The sequence below is a fragment of the Ylistrum balloti genome, unplaced genomic scaffold (assembly GCF_031769215.1).
Source record: "Ylistrum balloti isolate Yb309-2 unplaced genomic scaffold, AGI_CSIRO_Ybal_v1 Utg369818, whole genome shotgun sequence".
Classification (NCBI taxonomy): domain Eukaryota; kingdom Metazoa; phylum Mollusca; class Bivalvia; order Pectinida; family Pectinidae; genus Ylistrum; species Ylistrum balloti.
Window position 1 is genome coordinate 129,197 of NW_026781987.1, and position 14,096 is coordinate 143,292.

At 34.8% G+C, this 14,096-nt stretch overlaps 1 protein-coding gene across 1 annotated transcript; it reads left to right on the plus strand.

Moving 5' to 3' along the window:
* Positions 1-2,261: 2,261 nt before the first annotated feature.
* On the plus strand, positions 2,262-8,094 carry LOC132544983 (MICOS complex subunit MIC19-like). The gene is made up of 7 exons (XM_060208648.1): positions 2,262-2,358; positions 4,798-4,840; positions 5,290-5,330; positions 5,643-5,762; positions 5,915-5,985; positions 7,017-7,152; positions 7,671-8,094. The coding sequence occupies exons 1-7, from the start codon at positions 2,305-2,307 to the stop codon at positions 7,698-7,700; spliced, it is 495 nt and encodes a 164-aa protein (XP_060064631.1). The 5' UTR covers positions 2,262-2,304; the 3' UTR covers positions 7,701-8,094.
* Positions 8,095-14,096: the final 6,002 nt, after the last annotated feature.

Consider the following 14,096-nt stretch of genomic DNA (forward strand, 5'->3'; position numbering starts at 1 on the left):
CCACCACATTTTACTGTCTTAAGATAGAAGGAATTGACAATGAGGCAAAGTATACACATGGTGCTTTAACATATTTTCATATTTACGGGACCAAAACCAGGTTGATTAGATTTGTTAAAGTTTCAGGCAAGTTTTTAAAGGTATAAAAGTCAAGGTATAACTGCAATGTTATTTTAAGTTTACTGGAGCATAAAAAGTTTTAATGTACATAGTTTCATCAATGAACAAGCTCTGCTCTTCTCTAGGTTTCATTAAATATCCACATCCTTATCTTTTGTAAAATAACAGCAGAATCTGTTGTTTACAAATGGACATTTGGATGTTGTTATGTTGCTGTTAGCCTTTGTTCACGATTCTTGGTGGTCTATTGGTGTACAGGTCTACTGATACACCTAAAGGTTGTTTGCTCGTAGTGATGAAAGAAAGTGCATAGAAGGACAGGAATATTCAATCTACAGTGTACTTCATCATATGGCTACTTTGAAAAAATATTAATATTAATATGTGTTGTCAGTGCCTATATCTGTAAGTGAGTTTTTTAAAAAGTTTCCGGTGGCTTATCCCCATACTATTCCAACCATAAGGCTTGAGGCATAAAGCAAATATTGTTTCTGGGACATACCTGGCCCTATCTTAGATATTTCAAGTAGAATCATGAAAATTTGTGTGTGGTTCACCCTTATAAGACATTTTTTTTTCCTACCACTAGGCCACTGAGTGTTAATTTGACATTAAGTGCTTATCATATGGTAAGGAGGTCAACGTGTTCCCACTCAGAAGTTACCAGTATACAGATATAGTTGAATTAATTGTAGAAATTACAGGAAGCCACGTAACACTTTGTGCAAATATTAAAAAGAAATTGATGGAAATGCGATATACTTGCATATACATCGTGACTTGTATTTATGAAAAATAAAAGTAAACATAATACATTATGGTTTTCAATTGTTTTTTATCTGTCACCTCATTTATAAAAGCTCTATGAGAATCTTTCCTTTTTACAAGAACTAAAGGGCTATGAGCTCTTTTTTGAAGAGTTTAGCATAAAACCAGAATTTATGGCATTATCATGAAGATTTTCTCTTCCCTTGTAACTATTTCACAGATTAACACCATATATCTTATGTTATCTATGCTATATCACTTTGTCTGTTGTCTGCTAACTTTTTACATTTTAATCTTTTTCAAAACCGCTAAGCTAATTTTTACTAGATTCAACATGGAGCATCAAAAGGATATATCGAAATTATAGGATTGTGCCCCAAAGGGGCCTAAGGGGGCGGTCCAAATAGGTTAAAAACAGGGTTATTGTTTCAAGTAGCAGAGAGTATTGGCTTATTTACATTTAATCATCAACTAGAACGAGCCCTGTTTTGAATTTATGAATATTATGGTCAGCGTGTTAAGTGATAGTATGGGTTCAGTACCATATATATATATCTGTTACAGAAATATGTATTTGCACGTCATCAGGGCATGCAGATCTTTATTGTGATATTTATGTGACTGTGCCTCAGTGGCCTTCAAATATGGGGTCATCTTTATTATATCTTTGAAACAGTTGAGATCCCCACCCCATTACAATATATAAAATTGGCCCTTTGGGTCTGGCCCCACCCCTAGGGACTTAGATTTTGGGTTACATCTCTGAAACAGTTAGCATACTCCTCTCATCACCATATATTTCACTGCTAGGCATCAAGAGATAACATGATGATGCAAAAATTGACTTTGGGGGGTCTTGAATTTATTAAATCTATAGGGCTGCACCACCAGGGGCCTGAAGGATAGGACTTGACAAGGAAAAAAATGGCATAGTCTTTAAATATCTTGAATACTCCTTAAAAAAGCAGGGAGTAATAGCGCATCTAATTAAAATCACCAGGATCTTTTATTCTTATATTTCTATGAAAATGTAAGTGTATATTTTCCTTAAACATGAACTATGAAAATGATAAAAACATATCACTATTTTGACCTTGCGTCTACTTCAACCAGATCAGCAAATCAGGCCCTCTGGGCCTCTTGCTTGACTGTCATTACTGGAATATCCAGGTGTGCTATTCAGACCATCTTTGCCCTTTATAAACATTAATCATCTGACCAGTAGTTTCTATCTAATAGCATCATGCTTTTTTACTGGTGGACCAAGGCAAGCTAACTTAATCAAGTTCCGTCCCTCAATCATTCATTGTCCGTCGTATTTATTCTTTCAGTACACCTATCCATATCGTTGTCCTCAACTTCCGGTAGCAACTTCCGGTGAATTCGCCGGCGAGAAGGTGACACCTGAAACGGAAAATGGGAGCTTCTGATAGCAAACGGACTATGGTAGTGGAAAGGGATGATGTTATGGTAAATGGTTTTGCAAACATGAAATTATCTACCTGTTGTATTGCCATGAGAATTTCAAAAGGAACTGCTACAAACCTCACTTTCCACACTGACGATTAGTACACTAATTAAGGTTGGCTATATGAGGAGATGCACAGAAACAAAACTTTTAAACCAGAGAGTATAAGTCCTCCCAATTTCAACAAATGTGTATACACTTAAACCATAAGCATACTAAATGGCAAATGTAAACTCATCGTCATTAATGACAATGTATTTCATTGGCAAGAAATAACCAGATTAGTATAATCTGAAATAGATTCGAATAAACTCACTTGTGTATACAGTAACTGGCCATCGTCTTACATAGTGAGGTTTACTCAATGGTTCAAATAAGACCTTTGTATTGAAATATATGATCTCATGTGTCTCAAATTTATAACATATATATGATGCTAATTTGTGAAGATGCCATTTCATGAATTCTAGTCCAAGTTGTTTTTGCACCCAATTGTTTAGGTACTTTCAAAAGTTGTTTTGGCAATTGCAAAATGGTTTTCACAGCTGCAGTGTCATTTTGCATTTTGAATGAACAGTTTTTCAGAAACGGAATGAGCAATATTTATTAATGACAAAACACCTTAAAAACAAAATGAATACATAAATCAAAACATTTTAAAAAGTGATGAAACAACTTATTTTGGAAGTACCAAAACAACCTGGTACAGAAACGACTTCTTCTCCCCCTCCCCCAAACCACCCCCACCCCCGTTTTATCTGTATACTTAAAAAAAGGATACTTCTGATTGATCAGTACATCATCAGTCTACGGGTTCAAACTGTTTATCAGTTATTTCATTTTTGTCTTGGGTACAACCAAAACAAGAAAAAATACAAAAAGATAGTCAGGACTCTTTGGACTAGTCATAATCAACAGGTTGGAAACTCAGACTTTCTTCATTAATAAAAGCAACTTTTGTTCAAGCAATTCTCATTTTTCCTAAGCTGTTTTACCCTATAAAACTATTGAAGACGCTTAAGCTTCTTGCAAAGTTGTTTCAAGTAACCAAAAGTAATGCAAAAATCAACAGAATATACTGAAATCTAAACATTTCATCTAGGTCTTAAAAATGCTCAAGGCAACAATTGAAAAAGGTTTTTTATTATCATCATATCATGTGTATCGCATTATGAACGACATTTGGTTTTCGCTGAAATATGCACATACAAAGGTCAAATAATAGTTATAAAAAGGAAATACTGATCTGTTGATCAACAGTCTAAATATGTAAATTTTACATCATTTATGATAATGCATGCACAAAAAACACTGTTGCCTGTAAATAAAAATGGCTTTCCATCTGAATCAGTCATGACAATGCTCACCATCATGTATTTGTGTTTTTACAAAAGGAACTGCCTTCTTTTCTAAAATAATGTGTAACGTTATCAGCACTAAATTTGAGAGAAGTATTTAGATAACTGTTTGTTTTGTGTTTAGGTCTGAGGTTTAGATTTGAGAGCATGGTCTATATATTGGGTTGAGAAATTAGAATTGAGAGGTGGTATATTATATTGAAGTTAGATGTTAGACTGGAGTGCTGGTTGTATGTATTGAGACCAGAGGTGGGAATTAAAAGCTGCTGTATTGTATTAAGGCCAGAGGTTAGATTTGATAGCAAGGTGTATTGTATTGGGATCGGAGGTTAGATTTTAGAACTACAAAGTTGAATGTGAGGAGGTCAAAAGTTAGAATATAGAGCTGGTGAATGTATTTAGGTCAGAGGTTAGATTTGGTAGTTGGTTTTATTGTACTGATGTCAGAAGTTAAATTTGAAAGCTGGTGCCATAGGTAAGATTTCAGAGCTTGTGTCAGCTTGGGTAAGAAGTTAGTTAGATTTGATTGTTGCATTGTATATATATAGGTCAAAAGTTAAATTTAGAGCTAGTGTATTATATTGAGATCAAATATTAGATTTAAATGCTGAATGTATGGTATTGAGAGCAGAGGTTGACTTGAGAGCTGATACCTGGATATAAATGATAAACTTTCTACTACCTTTCCTCAAATAAATGACCTTGACCTGCTTTTGAATAATTGTCTAGATTAGATCAGAAGATGCAATTGTACCTGTATAATTAATTTTAAAGATTTAAACTAACCGTAAATGTTTAAATCTATGAAAGGACATACTTTCTTTTGGTTCGGTAAATTCATCTATAATCAAACAGAATTTTATAATCAAACAGAATTTTTGTTAAGGAGACTTATTATCAATTAGACAAGGATCAACACGTAATTCCAGTCTTCTTTTTGGTATCTGCTTCAGTGTATTGTTGAAGGACGAGATCTCATTGTGGCAGAATTCAGACCGTTTTTCACCCTAAAATTTACATTAATTTAATGATAATAAGCATGTTTTGATATGCTTTACATTCAATTATTTTTTTTAATTTTAGGTCACACAAAATGTTATAAAGCGGTTATCTGGCAGAGAGAAAGGTAAGTCTTCAGCAAACTGTGGTGATGACCTTTATTGATACCATGCCTGTGGCCCTTATAATGGGACTATCTCTGAATCTATGTCTATATAATTTTTATATCATTAGAAGTACTTTTCTGTAAAGCAGCATTTTCTTTACTTTTCTCTAGTTTGCAGCATTTGATACATTCCTGAAAACATGATGATTTGTTTTGGAGGCTGTAAACACTGAACCGGTCAGATGATTTGAATTACAATTTCTTGATATTTATTAAAATGACTTTGTTAGCAAAAAATGAAAAGTAGCCTTTGATGTTGTTTCATAGGTGCAGTATGCTATATACATTTTTATTCGTAGCCAGTTTGGATAAATAATGACAGTACATATATTAAGTGAAACTGTAAGCTATCCATAGAGATTGATCAAGTGGTTGTTGAATTGAAAAAAAAATGCTTTATTTTTTTTCAGTGCCAGAACCTGAATCGAAATCTGAAGATGGAATGCACTTTGTAAGTGTCTGGAGAGCCACAGTGAATATTCTAAATCCCTAACATAAATATAGAGCAGGATGTGGTGTATCCATATTACCGTACTCAAGTAAAAATATCCCCCCCCCCCCCCCCACCCACCAACCTACAACATCCCATTTACTGTTAACTACTCCTGTACTATGCATATATATTTGTCATACTTTAGACTAGGACAGACATCAAATACACACATACAGGTATGGTTGAATAAAATGAGACTGGAAAATTATCTCTACCAATTGACAAAATACCCTGTTCAGCTGTTGTGAAATCTTATATTTTTATACGCAGGATTACGCAATTCCATCCAGTAAAATAAGACAAATTGAAGCAGAATTTCAAGAGAGATTGAAAGCTACAGAAGAGAGGGAAGCAGAATCAAAAGCAAGACTGAAAAAATATGAAGAACAGGTGATGTATTATTGTAACATGTCAAAAGATAGGCTAATCTTGATTTTATCATTAGTTACACATTTTAACACTCTCCTGTTGTTACTTCTTGTGTATATGTATATCTACTGTGAAATGTTTGATAACTTTGATTTTGTTTCTTTTATTTATAGAGTGAGCAACAACTACAGACACAGCAAGAACAGTTTTCTCAAGCAATGGATGAGTTAGAAAAGAAATTTTTGTAATTATGCCTTATTAGTTAATTCTATTCACTTGTCCTGTGTTCAGATAACCTTACATGTTGAGAGTTTGATTATATCTGTACTGATATGGTCACCTTTTATTCCACATGTTCCACATGATTAAGTCTACCAGTTTAGTGCTTTTTTGTGCCAACAATTGGCCCCATTTCTACTTATAATTATTTCATATTAAAGCCAAATTCCTAAATTTTGCAATTTACTAGTGAAAATTTTCTTCCCAATTCATCAATTTTCTTATAAACATGTAGAGAAAATGACCCATGCCAAATAATGAAAAGGCTTTGCCATTTCTATCAATCTTTATAATGTAGTTAGCAGATTTATCTTGGTATCTAAGCACTGTCCTTGCTCAGTGGAAAGAGTTTCCATGTCTCCACTGTTGCTAATTTCTATTATACACATGGCTAAAAGGAAAAGAAAAAAATACACACACACACACACACACACGTATATATATCACACCTTTCTGTCTTTCCTATCAAAGATCAAGGTCTCAGATTGATGATATCTGTGCTGAAACTTCATTAGTTAGACTTTATCTCATTTCTTCTCACTCCTGGAGAGTTGTAGGGCAGTATTTGGTAAGATAGTAATCTTTGCTTTTATGTCACACTTGTCCAATGGTAGTGATAATCAAGGTGGAGAAGAAATCAATGAGTCCAACTAAGCCCCGGCAAAAACTGTTTATTGGGTGGGTGGGGATTTATAGTTATCAGTTTCTGTACAGGATTTTGTCTGGCTGGACTTCTATTAGAGTTTTTGTTTTTGTCAAAACTTGGTTAAAATCCTTATATTTTTATTGCAGTTATGATAGATTTTTCTTCGATTGTAGACTGAATCTCATCTATACAATTCATGCAACAGTTCATATCCAAATATTCTTGAACATAACTTAGCACATGCACTTTTTTTGATTGATTTGCATATTTTTGTGGGAGTTACTTGGCCAAATGCATTTTGTTTTTTGAGAAAATTATGTTTGATATGATGACCTCCTTATTTCCAACAGACGAAATACTGGATCACCTATCTGTCAGGACATACAGCAAGATGTGTTTCATTGCTACCAAAGCAACCCCAAACAGACGCTAAATTGCTCTGCACAAGTTCGAGCATTCACTTCTTGTGTGGATGATGCTCGTAAGGTAACATCTGAGATTGAAAACTTACTCAAGTCCCCCCAGTTTCATGTGAATGTTACAGCTTTCAGTGAATGATATTTTTTAGGAACAAACAAAATATAACTAATTATTATACCATAAAATTGATCATACAAGTTTGCACAGTTTCAAAGTATTAAGGATAGTAAGAAATCTGTGACTTTTCAGTAATCACACTCAGATAAATGACTACTAAATGTCATGTACACTCTGGCCCAAACTGTACAGCATGGCAAATAGAAAGGATGTATTGGTCATACTATACACATCATTGATTATAAGTGTGTCACTTAAGTCACCATAGTTGAAATTTTCTTTATATACACTCTCATGATGTCATAGGAAATTCTGGTTCATTTCCTATATTTTAAGATTTGAAGATGAAAGTTTTCACAAATTTTTATCATCATTCTCTTGCAAAATGAAAGTGAAATTGAGTTATGAGTTATACAAGTTACTAGTAACTTGTTATCAGTGTTACTACAAGGCAATTTTCATTTCAGGATGCCTATGATATGTCCAAGAAAGCGTGACTGGATGTCTACAAGGATATGTTTGAAAATTCTTTTTTACCTGGCGACTTGTGACTATCTTCTTGATCATAACTTATCAAGTTATATATCAGTGTGTACACTAGGAATCACATACAGTGTCTTGACAAGTTTAGTATGTTGAATGGCCCAAGGATTCATTGACTTGGCTGCCTTTGCTGTGACAGAGACACAAGAAAACAGTATTGTGAAAACCATTGTGGGTTTGCTTCATTTTCTACTTGTTCTATTTCTGAATCCAGTCAGAATGAACAAGATATTAAGTGGTTACAGTACATATAAAGTATATTTACTCTCAAAAGATAACATCATTGTGAATGGGCTGTGTGGTTGGTTCCAGATACAGAGATGAATAAAAAGTTATTTACCGACAAAACAGATGTTTATCGTAATACATGACATAGAATGTAATTCTGTACAATGTCTCTTACTTGGCATGACTTGAAGAAATGAAAGAGGCATGTCCCTGTTATGGGTGCCAAGGCTGTAGTCCCACAAATAGTTGTTGTATGCCTTATGGCAGAAACTGGAGTGTAGTGCTGGTAACATTAGGTAAATAGATCTTCATGCAGCTGGCAAATTTTATAGGGGTTATCACTCTTCTTGGCTGTGGTAGTAGTTCAAGTCTTGAACCTTGAACATTTTACTGAACAACTGTTTCAGAAAAGGCCACAAATGCTTAGGATTTGGGAATATCAAGAGCAGTGTTACAATGATCTTCTCAAAATGTATTTCTTTAACCCAATGAGGAAAACTTTAATGTAGCATCTTGAAGTTTCAAAGATTGTCACCTAGATAATCTGAGAATTCATTCTATGTCAGACGTCATCTTTATTTTATTTCATTTTTCCACATTGACCTTGACACACCTTGAGATGATTCAATGATGTGTCAAGAAAGAACCATTTTAACAATGGGATCATAAATAGCCAAACTGGCCCAACATGTAAATATTGAATTCATTAAACTTAGATAGGGTAGATTTCACATTGAATTCTCTGTAGGAAAGCTTCCTACAGGGGAGGAACACTAATTTGATGGATGTTAAACTGCAAAATACTACAAAATGTTCTGGTTTGTAGCAGCTGCAATTTTTTGGTCCTAAGAAAGTTATAGCGTAAACAGAATATTCATGAATGTGATGGCAAAGCAGCCATCTTGAATCCAAAAATATGTCAAAATTAATAGTTTGATTAGAAAATAAACCTAAATGAATCATTGTATACATATGAACAGCAAAGGTCCAATAATAGTCCTAAATGAAAATTGAATGCCTTTTTGTATCTGGAGAAATTACAGTCATCTTGAAGTCTTGAAGTTTAGAAAATTCATAATGAATTTTTTGACCTACAGTTCATGTGTTACTCCCACAAAGTATGAGCATCATCAGCTATAGCCAACATTAATTTTACATGTCTTTTACATGTCTGGAAACTCCTTGATCTAAAATGTACCTGTGCTATATTATATTCTGTTTGTATGTAATGTGAACTGGTAAAAATATAGACTTTTTTTTTAGGTCACTTGGGAGGAAGTCTCAAGTGACCTATTACAATCGTTTTTTGTTTGGCATTGCGAGTCATAAATTGACATTTTCAACTTCTTCTCAATAACCAAAAGGCCCAAATTGCTGACTGCCTGAAGCATGCTGGGATGAAGAGTTACTGAATTTGTTAAAATGAATGGCCTTGTACCACTTTCAAGGTCACAAGGATAAAGTGTGTTGAAATCATTAAACAACTTCTCTTCAATAACCAAAAAGCCCTGAGTGCTGTTATTGTGTCTGTAGCATGCTTGGATGAAGAGCTAGCAAGTTTGTTAAATCAATAACTTTGACCCACTTTCAAGGTAACAGAGGTCAAATATACCAGATTGCTGATGTAGAGCCTGTAGCATGCTCTGATGAAATACTACCAAGTTTGTTAAAATGAATGACCTTGACCCACTTTCAAGGTCACAGGTCAAATATCTTTAATGACTTCTCAATAAAAATAAAGCACAGGATGCTGATATTGAGTCAGTTGCATGCTGGGATGAAGTGCTACCATATTTGTTCATATTATTGACCTTGACCCACTTTCAAGGTCACAAGTAAAATATTTTAAATGACTTCTCAATAAAAATAAAAGCACAGGATGCTGATATTGAGTCCGTAGCATGCTGGGATGAAGTGCTACCAAGTTTGTTCATATTTAGGCCTTGATTTCTTTTCAAGGCCACAGATGTCAAAACCTTTGAACAATTTTTTTCAATAACCAAAAGGCCCAGGGTACTGATATTGGGCCAGTAGCTTTCTGGGATAAAGGGCTTTTTATGTTTTTCAAATGAATGACCTCTAATGTCACCCAAGGTCACAGGGGTCAAATATACTAAACTACAACAACAGAGAGTGTTATCAGTTCCATTTAAATATTAACCCTTCAAACTTTGAAACGTTAAAAACTTTGTAAGTGTTCATTTATCAGTTCTGTCCTGCCTGTCCCAATGCTGGAACTAATAGACAGGTTCTAAAACTGTCCAAAGACCTGAAGACCACAGGTGTCCATTAAGGTCCATAAACCTCTCCTTTTACATGAACAGTTTGTGTATAATACTGGGTGTATAATACTGGGTAAGTACATCGATCAAGTTATTATATGGCCATATGGTGTATTAACATGATGTGAAAATGTTGGCACCAACACGCGAAATACCTGTGCTACCAAACCTGTCACGTATGGTAAATCTTGTGACCACTTGTTAATGCAGACCAGGACAGGCAGATAGGAAAAAAGAGATGACCACCACTTCTACCAGGAGATGTAGCAGAATATTGAGAGGAAAATAGAAGTGTTGATGATGTACACTGAATGTAAAGAGTAATTCATTGTGGAAATGTCCTGACAATGACTCAAAAAAGTTTTTTAAAATGCAAAAGATGTTGAGAAGATTTGAAGTCGCGAAGGAAGGTGAAAAAAAATCTTGTCATTGACAACTCCGTGATTGCCGTGGAAGAGATCTTAGCTAGAAATATATAATGTCTCCTGATAAAAATGGAGAAAATGATTTGCTTCAGAGTTTTAAAGCCAGTGATCAGACACGCTGGTAACGCAGGCTTCCATTGATATAGCACAGTCTCTGAGAAGATAGCAGGATTGATGTCCAACCTGGAAAGGGATGAAAGATCTGTTCAGAAGGCAAGATCACTCAAGTTTTATGAATATTTGTTTTAGAATTCCCCAGAGTCTTGTCTATATATCTGGACAGTGTTATTTGAAGTCCAGATATAGACTACAGTTGGAGATACTTTCACATGGACGATTTTAAACTGGGAAAGATATTGTAGTTATACTTGTGAAATGGATCAAGAATCAACACAAAAAGGGTAAAAACTTGACATGAATTTTCCTAAGCTGCAAACAAAACTGTAACGGTCTGGATATATGGAGTACAGATGGAAAGAACAGCACACTGTACCAGCTGTGTGTTGGAAAAGGCTGGAGTCTTTGTTGGATTTCTGAGGAGTACCAGGCATGTATTGATACACACAAAAATATGGTGGTTTGTCATTTTTTTTGAGAAACACACGGATTTCAGACTGTATATTGAAAGTGTTTCGATCAATACTGTACAAACCAAATGGAGTATCGTTACTTCCTGGTTAGCGTTCTATAGACAGATTGAACATCTTTGTATGATTACAGGGGACGGAATACGCAGGTGCGTGGTAATGATCGTAAGAAATACAAAGTATGGAAGCTAATGGCGGTATCACAAAGAATGAGAGCTTATTTTAGAGATGAAACTCGTATTTAGAGTAAACTAGAATATACCGAAATTATGGATTACTTTTGAAAACGTATTCGCTGGAAGACAATTTTAGGGTTTGGTTTAAAACGTTTTCAGTAGTTAGAAGTTGGATACCCAACTCACGAACCAGGATCATTGTCCTGGCGATGACAACGACAAGAATCTTATTCTCATAAACTTGGACATTGTAGATGATTATACAGGACATATACATGTACGAACATTTGAGGGGGTTGAGTATGAGTAGATTACTTAAATTCTTAATGAATTTTCCCCCAGAAAGAGTCAAGAGAATATGAAATATTTGAAGTGTTACCACCAACTGTTAAAATGTCACATTCGAACTGATAGGAAGGGGGACATTTGAGATGAAAAAAAAAACAACAGCTAAGACATAGCTTACAAAAGCATGGCGTATTGCGAACTACGTAGACATTTTAGTCGGTTGACAGATAGACGAAAACCCTTTTAAAGTGCGAAAATTGAACGGTTTTCTGCAAACTGCGGATTCACTGGAAAACGTCAAAAAATGCACATGAAATGAAGGAATGAGCTGTGGTAGGTGTATACAAATAATAGTTAAAATCTTACTGGTTCCAACAGATGTAACAAAAAGAATCAAAACAATTGATGTAATAGCGACCAGTTGCTGAAGGGGAGAAAGATATTGGTCAAACTATTCCATATCCGGTAAGAAACAGACAGAATTGTGTAATTCCGAACCACAGACTATTTCAAACTGATTCTTCCTTTCTTATTTCTACATTTCGACTATGGAATGCGCTTGATATCACATCTTGGTCTTCACCACCTTTACAAACGTTCATAACTTCTATCTACTACGGATTTGGTGCCAGGAAGTTATATATAATTTACACAAAGTTACGTCATCGATGCAATATGAGTAAATCTGGTTGATGACCCCGAGTGGTCATGTAGATTCCTTTGTGAAAATATTTTTCTTTTTTTCCTCGAATGAATGTCCTAATTACGAATAGCAGAAACGTTTGCTTTTCCTTAAACTTGAAAATTTAGTTTTGTTTATTGAATTTAGACTTACTTCTTTCTAGAAATGAAAATCTGCCTGTAGATACTTGTGAAATTAACTTTAGAAGTGTGCACAATTTCATTAAATCTAGCCAAAAGTTTTGAATTACATTAAGTCTAATAAATCTTTGTAAGTTCAGAGATCGATATAACTTTCCAGTATGTATATAATCTTAGATTCATGACCACTTGCTGTTAATGTTATTTTGTTGTGGGAAAGGGCTTAAATAATGTGGTTACGAACCAATCGCCAACGTTTAGTGATGATGGCAGAACTTAACCTATATGAACACTGCTTACATGCAACAACATATTCGTGTAATATTCTCTACTAAATAATTCCATGGGCAGCTTGATATACCCTACACATTTGACATTATCAAAAGCATGATATACCGCGTCGAGTAACGATTGGGGATTGTCTAGAACCAATACTTGTGTGACAATGCCTACAAAATACAAGAAAACACCAACATAATTATAATCCAAACTCAAATACAATACCCTATGGCAAACTATGAACAAAAGAAAGATGTACACGCAGATTATAGAAAAAGAAAAGGGAGAAGAAGACCAGGTGTTCTTGAAGTGTAAGCGTCTTCTACTTCGTCGACGACACCCACCATGTAAACCGTAGTCTAAGTAAAGTAATGTCATGTTCTCAACTGAGAACAAGGTATACAACAACGGAACCAATAGGCAAGCTAACGAGCATCAAACACGTCCAGCTTTATTCGCACTTTGTCGATCGTGGAACTTCCCCATGACCTGCATCTTTTGAAACCCTGTGTTACTAGTTTGTCCGTCAGTTGACATCGGTATACCACAAGATTGACGTTACGACTACAGAAGAAAATACCCACAGCTGCTCACTCCTTCCAACTTATATATCGAATGTTGGCGGGGAAAATGTGCGTTCATTAAAGGATGCCATTTCCTGTATAAACAAGAAAATGGAAATCAGGTCGCACCCTGGGGACAAAAGAATCTCAAAGGAGAGACTTGTGACGTGTACAAGGAAGAACTTACTCTAATTCAGCCGCGCCATAGATCAGTATTAGACGCATCCAAACAATTTTCAACTGATCTCTGCATTTCTACATCTCAGATATTAACTTGTTATGATTAAACATTGAATATTTCGTCGATTTTATGAGCTTTTTATTGCTTTCACCAAAATTTAATTGTCCTCTTAGAATTCCCGGGATATATCTAAATCCAACTGGCCATACCGTCGTGTTATCACGTGACTAATTTTACATAGCATCAAATAGATCTCGTGCAGAACTCTGGTACACTTTTCTGACATTTATAAGTTCCAGTGTTACGTTTCATAACCCTGAATATTATACTAGGTTATTCAGAGAAAATAGAAAACGGAATCGATTTGTTTTTTGAGACCTATTCTTAGAAATAATCTACAGAGCTCATTGGTGCCAATGAGGAACAAATATAAACAGAAAAAAAACTAAAAGTTTTTTGCATTGAATCCATCAGAGTCGGTTTGAGCAAATAACAATATACTAATAGTAATGCGTAAGT

Coding starts and splice junctions, on each gene's coding strand:
- LOC132544983 (XM_060208648.1), top strand. CDS start 2,305: ATGGGAGCTTCTGATAGCAAACGGACTATGGTAGTGGAAAGGGATGAT. Junction 5,331..5,642: donor CTGAAGATGGAATGCACTTT/GTAAGTGTCTGG, acceptor TTTTATACGCAG/GATTACGCAATTCCATCCAG. Junction 7,153..7,670: donor GTGTGGATGATGCTCGTAAG/GTAACATCTGAG, acceptor TTTTCATTTCAG/GATGCCTATGATATGTCCAA.